At 39.4% G+C, this 9,270-nt stretch overlaps 1 protein-coding gene across 1 annotated transcript; it reads left to right on the top strand.

Moving 5' to 3' along the window:
• Positions 1-6,597: 6,597 nt before the first annotated feature.
• On the top strand, positions 6,598-7,644 carry LOC123366954 (trace amine-associated receptor 4-like). Its single transcript, XM_045010908.1, has one exon. It carries the CDS (start codon positions 6,601-6,603, stop codon positions 7,642-7,644), a length of 1,044 nt encoding a protein of 347 aa, XP_044866843.1. The 5' UTR covers positions 6,598-6,600.
• Positions 7,645-9,270: the final 1,626 nt, after the last annotated feature.

The raw sequence follows: 9,270 nt of genomic DNA, 5'->3' as shown, positions 1-9,270 counted from the left end.
AAATAGCAAGGAGATATCTGACAGGCTGGCTGCTTGCAACCCACTGATGAAAGTTAGAGATTCTTAGGTTGGAGTGTGAACAAGTCCCACCTCCCATGAGCAGGTATGGAAAGCAAGGGCCTGATCCAGTGCCCTTTAAATCAATTGAACGATGTGCAGTGAATTCAGTAAGCATCGGACCAGACACCAAAGCAGGGAATGGAGCTCAGAGAAAGAGAGATTTGGCATCTGAAGAGGAAAATGGCAGAAAAAAAATCCATCATCTACATTTTCAGTTGTGAACAATGGCCTCTGAAACCCTTTAAGGGAGGCACTCAGATCCCATGTGCTAAAATTACCTAGATAAATAGTATGGAAAATCTCCTGAGCAATAAGAAGTCAGCAGAGGGCACTGTGATGAAACAGCTCTGGGTGAATCTGCTACTGCTTTTCTGGCTCCTGACCTGATAGAGCAACCAGGAGAGGGAAGGTTCCTTGGCAGCTGGGATGGCTGGAAATCTGTAGCAAAGTGACAAAGGCAGATGTTCCTGGCGAGGTCTAGGCATGGCAGAGCTGGGAATGATTGTGGGTGCAGGTGGTGATTTAAGACTGAAAGGGCATGTATGTAAATTGTATAGATAAGGGCTTATGCATCATGTAAATAAACAAATTGCACATAAGATATCTGACTCTGTGATGTTAACTTCTCTCCACCAATGGAAAATGACCTGCTGCAAGGCCTGAAAATTCATCACTCCTCAGCCAAAGGGCAACAATACATTAGATAAAATATCTGGATTTGAAGGCAACAAACTACAAATGTTTCTGATGTTTGTATGTTAAATGGCTTCACTATAGTCACTGCCAGAATTACTCTGGTTTAATAATAATACACCTCTCCACCCACCCACACACACACAGTTTCAAAATGGTTTTATAGCTTCCTGTTACCTAATTCAGTAGCAATACTGAAATTTTCAAATGTGAAGCCCTAAAGTTCAGTTCCAAAATCCACATTTAAACCCTGCAGAAGCTCATAGTTACCTAAATATGGATTCAGGAGCTAATTTTAGGCACCCAAGTTATTTTAAATATTGATCTGAGTGTGCCATCAACATACCGCACAATTCCTCATGAGTTGGCCCAATACATTGCATGTACTCCAATAACAACCTTGCTTCTTGATTACAAATCCTCAATTCTAGCCATGAACCTTCTCGGTAGGGGAGTACTTTGACACTGGAGAAATTGCGAAGTACACTTTTTTGGCTGTAAAAGTGTTTCTTCTCAGCCAGCCTTTGTCCCATATGAGACACAGGAGATCTTAACACTGCACTGCTTCTGACGAACATAGCTTTGTGGAACGGTAGCATAGAAGTATATTTGCTGTTGCGGGGGCAATACTAACTTTTAATTAAATCAGGTGTGTTATTCCCACCCACATGTAAACACTGCAGATCTGCCCCATTTTCCATTACACTGAATACCATGGAAAATGGCTTTTCAAATGCATGTCAGCCTATACATCAAGACATAGACATTGTCGATCTTTTTGGACCAAAAGTGATCTTAAGACATTTCTCTTGTTCCCTTCCATGTTCAGCAAATCTATCCAGCCTTTTGTTAGTGTCTGACTCCTGCTCTTCCTGTCCCAGCTGTGACCAGTGCTGTTTGCAGATCCAATGATTTTTGTTCACACAAGTGTTCTCTTCTTTAGCTTTCCTTATTCTGACATATTATAGTGAAAAGATATAACTCACATTGTATAGATTTATACAATGCCTGCTTATAGCAAGGGTATCTATTTTTTACCTGTAAATACCTATGTACTTTTGGATAATCCTTTGTGTCACAGTATGAGCTGTTCTGGACTGGTGTTTTGCGTTATCTTCTGCAGAATATAAGAGATAATGCAAACAAAAATGAGCAGAACATATCTTAGCCTTTTTGCTACATATCCATGCTAGAAGAAAATTAAAGAACATCCAAACAGTCACAGGAACTTGGATAAGAACCCTTGGCTGAAAAATCTCACAAGAACAAGTTTTCTTTTCACCTAGGTGTTACTTACTGTTCTGAGTTCTAATTCAGCAGAGCAACCTGAGCGTTTGTTTAACTCAGTAGAACCGAACCTTGTGTTCAAAGCGAAGTAAGTGCTTTAGTGCTTTGCTCACTAGGAATGGTCTCCTGAAGTAAGGCCTAGATAGAGCTAGGGATTCAGTGAGAACAATTTGCCTTGTGGTATTTCACTACTTGTGTGACTAATCATGGCTTGAATTTAGAAGTGCAGAGACACATGGTCAGAATGATCATTCAGGACCCTTCATAATGTTTAGGGGGTTGAAATGGTTGAAAGCTGAGGTGTGGAAGTAGAATAATGTGAATGAGACACACATTATTTCTGGAATGTTTTGTGCATCTCTAAATGTAACTGACCATCTTTGGATTCCCTTTCCCTTATGAGACATTAAGTGGTTCCTTTTTTTCATTTCTCTCAATTGATAATTATTATAATTTTACATGTACATTGCAACAGAACTTGGAGACCTCGGACAGGTTAGGGTCCTATCAATACTAGAGAATAAGGGTTTTCCCCCATGGAAAATATCAGTGAAAGTGAAAAATCATTCATTTTGGTTGGAAAATGTTTGTGGTTTTTTTGTCACTGTAATGCCTCCTGGGTGCTCTAGCTCAAGTGCCTCAGGCCCCATTCTTCTCTGTAGGCTGTGCTCCCTAGTTGGACTATATCTTCTATGATGTGCCACAGTCTCCCCTCTGGCTGAGTGGAGGTTATATAGCATGAGAATTCCATGGTCATGGTGCATTATGGGAAATGAAGTCTGGCTGTGGAGAATTGGAGTGTGGAGAGAGGAGAACCAGAGTGTAAGGTACTCAAAATACAATTCCTATGAGGCACTGTGGCAGAAATTCAGAATTGAAATATTTTGTGCTTAGGATGAAATATTTTGGCTTGTGGCCATTTAGTTTTTTTATGAGAAACTGTAAATTTCCATTGAAAAGAAACACTTATTGCAAAAAAAAATGTGTTTAGCCAAAAACCCATTTTTCCAACGAAAAACAGTTCTGACCGAACATTTTCAGCCAGCCCTAATGAGCAGAGTAAATGACAGCCCCTGTCATTTAAAGCTTATAATGTAAAAGACCTTCCATGGCTTTATATTTAACATGTTGAAGTAGAGGTAAAGTTCATTCTCCCATTTCCAGTATGACTGTGAACCAAATCAAATAATGTCCTCACTGGGTTGTTTGTGTATAATTTTTTTCAGTTGCAGCAGCAGAATGAAGAGTTAATCCGCCAAAGTAAAGACAAGATAGGAGATTGTGAACTCACCAGAGACAGCTACAGGTCTTCTCTGATGTGTATATATACTAGCAACAACCCAGTTAATCTGATAAGAAAGGAGGACAAATTTGAAATGCATTTTCATTGAGTCACAAGGAGTCACATGGAGAGAAAAAAACAATCAAACAAGCTTTGTGAGTTAATAAGAAAAAGAAGATGTATACACACTTTGCAGGTAAGTTCTAAAACTGTTAATTAATTTGAATCAGAAGATTTTCTAACTGAAACCAAAGACTAGAAACAAAAGCAAACATCACAGCCAAAAATGTTTTCTGGGAAGAGATGAAGTATGGAGAGCGACCGGGTAAAACATTTTTCACTCCAATGTAATGATATAACAAACTTTATTTTGTAAAGTACTAGAGGAACTGCAATTTATTTGATTTTCCAGTCTAAATAGTGGACTGACTGTAATGAGAAAAAGTTTTCTTGTGATTTTTTCAGAAGAAATATTCTTCTCTATATCATAAAAATAACTTGAATGACTGTAAAATAAAGAAATGACTTGAATCTTAAATTGTGTGGCAAGATCATTCAGAAACTGACTAGAGAAAGACAGCTGGATCATCTTCAACAATTTATGCTACGCCAGTAACAGATAGACCATCTCTAAATGGTATTAATAAGCTGATAATTACCAATGTGAGGACTGCAGGGCTGGGCTAGAAATATTGTTTTTCATGAGATTGCAGTCTCTTACTGAGAACACACACTGTGCTAGTTCTTATTAATGTTAATGTCAGATATCCTTTCAAAGTACCATACTAAGGCAAGATAATATACAAAGATCCTTTCCTGCAAACACTCTTATTCACTTCTGGGTAAACAGTAAACACTGGTGCTATTCATGGAAGTAAAGTTATACACATGCTTAAATGCTTGTAGTAATGAACTTTATTAGACATAAGATCTAATATTGATTCCATCAAAGTCAGTGTTAAAACTCTTGATGACTTTAATGGGGTAAGGATTTGGCCTACAATAGACCTGATACTTTCTATATCTTTGATGTAAGAGGTAGAGAGGTGAACGATCACAAAATGTTAAGCGTACACACAGCATAATTGGCTTTTGCATTCATACTACATGATTATTTATATAAGATAATGAACCCTACTATAATGACTATATTTTGATATCAGCCTGGCATACCTGTTTTAAACCTGCAATATGTTCATAATGGCAAATGTTCATATTCTTATCATGCAATAGAGTTTCAAATGGATATTAGAAAAGTATGCCAGAAAGCTTTCATGTGCTCTTTGGTCCAGAAATAGCTTTATATGAACCTGACAAGCTGGGAGAAAGAAAAAAACCACAGGAATAGGTGAGGGACAAATAGGGGGGATAGCTAACACCCGAGAAGGGATATGGACCTATAGAATTGAAAGGAGGAAGAAATGGGGCATGCAGAGGGGGCAACTGATTTGATTAAAATCTGTATTCTATTGAAGAACGAGTCCGTGATGTGTAAATAATCTAAGTATCTAATTAAATTTGGGAACCTTGTAGCATGAGAAACCCCAAAACTTGAGTCTTGGGGTTCATGATATTGCTAGAAACTCTTGTTGGCATTACTGGAGGAACACAATTCCTTAGTTTACTACTGTGAAATAATGTTAATTAAACTCCCAAACTCTAATAACATATACATAGCATGTGTGTCCATTTATGTATATGTGCATATGCATGCACACACTAGCATATAAGATGAACCTTCTCAGGCCATAGTAGCCATCTTCAAACTCCATCACTTTCATTCTATTGTACACTAAGAACTGTGCACCAGTTTGCTGGCATAAGGAATATCATGTAGATGAGAGTGTGCAGACCGTAAGGTGACATATATGTTTTTTTTCTTCTTACACATGTATAGCTGTAGTAGTAAATACTGCTTTAAATAAAAAAACCCAGAAGTCTTAAATAACAATTATCCATAATAAAGTTCACTAAACTGGTGCTGTTTTACCTGTTTTTCAAATCTTTCAATGCTTTGAGGCACACATTGTTCAGCAAACCTCAGTGACTCCTTAGCACGATGCTATTGTATTTCTCTTAATCCTAGCCAAGTATGTGTTGAGGGTAAGCTCCTTGGTGGATTCATATTACAATCAGAAACAAGTCTGCAGGTATACACTCAGTGGCCTATTGGCAAGCATGCTAAAACGAGGATGGTGTCAGTCAGTTTGTGTCACTCTTTACCTTGATGTCTGGCGAGCTTCACGAAGTGTTGCATATTAAAATCTTTATAGCATCAATCAGTGTGGGTTTCCTGGTGCTGTAATGTCTCTCCTGGAAGTATGTGCAGTACCTCCAGGAACAAAGATCTCTGAGATGATGCGTAGAACTGTAAAAAGAACAGGAGTACTTGTGGCACTTTGGAGACTAACACATTTATTTGAGCATAAGCTTTTGTGGGCTACAGTAGAACTGTGCAATCAGTGGTGGATTAGCCACTGGACTAAAGAGGCCCATTTCCTGGGGCTCCAGCCCATTGTGGGGGCTCTGGAAAAATGAACGCCCCCACACCCTGACATGCTCTGCCTCCCTGGTGCTCCTGCCGGGGATCAAGGATGGGGGGGGTGGAGGCTTACCCCGCTCTGCACCTCGACCCTGATCCCTGGCAGGAGAACCAGGCAGGCAGAACAGGGCAAGCCTCCCCGCGCCCCAACCCCATTTCCATGGCAGGAGTGTTGGGGGAGGTACAGGGAGGTGCAGGGGTGGGTGGGGGGTTGCAGGCAGAAGTGGTGGACTGGGGCCCCCACTTGTTCTGGCCCAGGGCCCCACAAAACCAGAATCCACCTGTGTTTGCAGTACAGGTGAGTGTCGTATGTTTGAGGTTTTCATTGTGCAAAGCTCTTATCAAGGTGCTTATAGTGTTGAATGTAAACTCCATAGCAAAAATATTCAATATTACTTAGAATTTTTTAGCACCTTATGATTCAAAAGTATTTAGAAAACGGTCCAGCCCATTTTTTCTTTTTTTCAATCATTGGGCCAAATTCTGCTCTCTCTTATAGTGGTGTAAGTTTGGAGTAACTCCTCTAAACTAAATGAGGATTGTTCTGAATTGATGTAATTGCAATTGACAGTAGAATTACGCTCATTATTTTTAATGTTAGGTGTTAATCAACTAATCTGAAACACAGGCTGCAGATGTTGCTACTGTTAATGTCACTTTGTTTATTTTTTCTTTTTCCCCAGGACTGGCTGTATTGTAATACTTTTGAAAAAGTTACTGTTGTTGATCTCAGATCATGAATTCATCCAACCTCTGGAGTCCACGGAATGTGCAGTATTGCTTTGACTCTGTTAACAATTCATGTCCTAGAAATGTAAGGTCTACAATCAGTCTTTGGGCTATGTACATCTTCATGGTGGGAGCAATAGTGCTCACAATGGGTGGAAATATGCTTGTGATCATTTCCATCGCTCATTTCAAACAGCTTCACTCTCCAACCAACTTCCTGATCTGCTCCATGGCAACTACTGACTTTTTGCTTAGTTTCATGGTTATGCCCTACAGTATGATCAGGTCTATAGAGTCATGCTGGTATTTTGGAGACCTCTTCTGCAAAATCCATACTTGTTGTGATATAATGCTCTGTACCACCTCTATTTTCCATCTGTGTTTTATCTCAGTTGACCGTTTCTATGCAGTTTGCGACCCACTGCATTATGTCACCAAAATAACTATCCCTGTGATAGTGCTATTTTTATTCATTAGCTGGTCTGTCCCATTCTTATTTGCCTTTAGCCTAGTTTTTTCACAGCTGAATACTGATGGCATTGAAGTATATGTTGCTTCCATTAACTGCTGTGGTTTCTGTGCACTGATATTTAATAAGTTCTGGGGAGTGATGGCTTCTCTTATAACCTTCTTTTTCCCAGGCACAGTGATGGTGGGTATCTATGTCCACATATTTACAGTGGCAAGAAAGCATTCAAGAAAAATTGCTAAAATCCCTAGTGTAATAAAATGTGTTTCTGCAATGAAAAACAAAATCTCCACAAAAAAAGAGAACAAAGCAACTAAAACTTTAAGTATAGTTATGGGGGTGTTTGTTTTTTGTTGGCTGCCTTTCTTTATTCTTACAATAGCTGATCCTTTTATTAACTTCTCAACACCTGAAGACTTGTACAATGCCTTCCTCTGGCTGGGATACTGCAATTCTACTTGTAATCCAATCATTTATGGTTTATTTTATTCTTGGTTTCGCAAAGCATTTAAAATGATTGTGACTGGTAAAATCTTCAGACCAGATTCCTCTACTCTTACTTTGTTTCCCACATATACTTAATTAACCAAGTAGGGCTCTTATGAATTGATTAGCATTAATAGATGCCTATGCTGTTTCTGGAGATCTTTTAGAACAGTTCACATAGGGCCCTCTATGTTGACAATATTTACAAGAATCTGCACTTGCTTTTGGAGTAACTCATTTGTAGCGTGTCTCTATAGGTATTGTTTAAGGATTAGCATGCTATCTTAGTGACCTGTCTGTCTGGATGATAGGAAGTGAGAGAACAGTCTGACAAACTATACAGTACATTTTATCCAACTTTGTTCCTGTATATACATTGATCATTTTGACAACTACCCTACAATGTCATTTCTGTGCAAGTACCAGTTTGAGATTCCAAGTGCAGGATTTAAGTATTAATTTATCTAGTTACCCATGTTTGAAAATGGACTCCCCATTGTTGTGGGCCCGATAAAGCTAGCCTTACTCCAACTGAGAGTGTATCTCTTAATTCTCAGCATGAATAAGGGTAACACAACTCAGCCCAAAATGTTTTCTCTGGCTGAATAACTGGTCTTTATCTATATACAATCTACCCAAGCCAGTCTCATATACACCAGTCAATGAGTTATTAAGTCTCTAGCGGAAAAGTGTTCTGAATGTTCATAAAGTCAGTGTTTGTTTTCGGTTGTAGCTGCTGCACTTGAGAAATCACCTCCATGCATTACCAAAGTAGCTGAGGTCAGCTGAGAACCTTAGCAGTCCTGACTAACATGTGGGAGTTTGAAGGATGCCAGGGGATGTTGTGAAAGGCCAAAAGTATGACTGGGTTCAAAAAAGAACTAGATAAGTTCCTGGGGGGATAGGTCCATCAATGGCTATTAGCCATGATGGGCAGGGATGCAACATTATGCTCTGAGTAACCCTGGCCTCTGTTTGCCAGAAGCTGGGATTGGACAACAGGGGATGGACCACTTGATATTGCCTGTTCTGTTCATTCTCTCTGAAGCCCCAGGCATTGACCACTGTCAGAAGACCGAATTCTGGGCTAACTGGAACATTGGTCTTATGGAGTGGGGCATTTCTGAGGAAAGGCGGATGGTGGTGCCTAAGTTTGTTCTCTTTTACAGTCCAATCCAAACTCCACTTGTTTATGCTGGCTCCAGGGAGAGGGACCAAGAAGACCTCTTGTGTTGAAAGGCTAATGCTAGTTCATATTTGCCATACTAATTTTATACTGCTTATGAAACAACAATGATAAGATAAAGTTTAAAATATGGGAATACATAAAGTAACTGATAAAATGTCTTATATTTAAGGCCTTACTTAATTTGCGATATTGCAGAAATTGCAGATCCCACAATATTAGCTTCCCCTGCAATTTTGTCAGACACCGGGGACTGACAGCGGGAGCCCTGGGCGGTTAACAGCGTGGGCTCCTGCTCTCAGCCCCCAGTGTCTGGTGGCCGGGACACCCACTGTCAGCTCCTTGCATTAATAGTTGCCACAAAATGTCTGGTTATCAAAAAAATTAGCCGGCATAATATACTTTAGGGTTTATATTGTTCTGGAAAAATGTTCTTACACAAATAGGTCTTCTCTGGCTTTTCTAAATTTCCACAATTAATAAAGGTCCATTGTTACTTTTTCAAGATTTTCCACATCTTGTTTGTGACTCAGCCA

The sequence above is a fragment of the Mauremys mutica genome, chromosome 3 (assembly GCF_020497125.1).
Source record: "Mauremys mutica isolate MM-2020 ecotype Southern chromosome 3, ASM2049712v1, whole genome shotgun sequence".
NCBI classification, from domain to species: Eukaryota; Metazoa; Chordata; order Testudines; family Geoemydidae; genus Mauremys; species Mauremys mutica.
The sequence above is the reverse complement of the archived record's forward strand: the minus strand, read 5'-3'. Positions and strand labels throughout refer to the sequence as shown.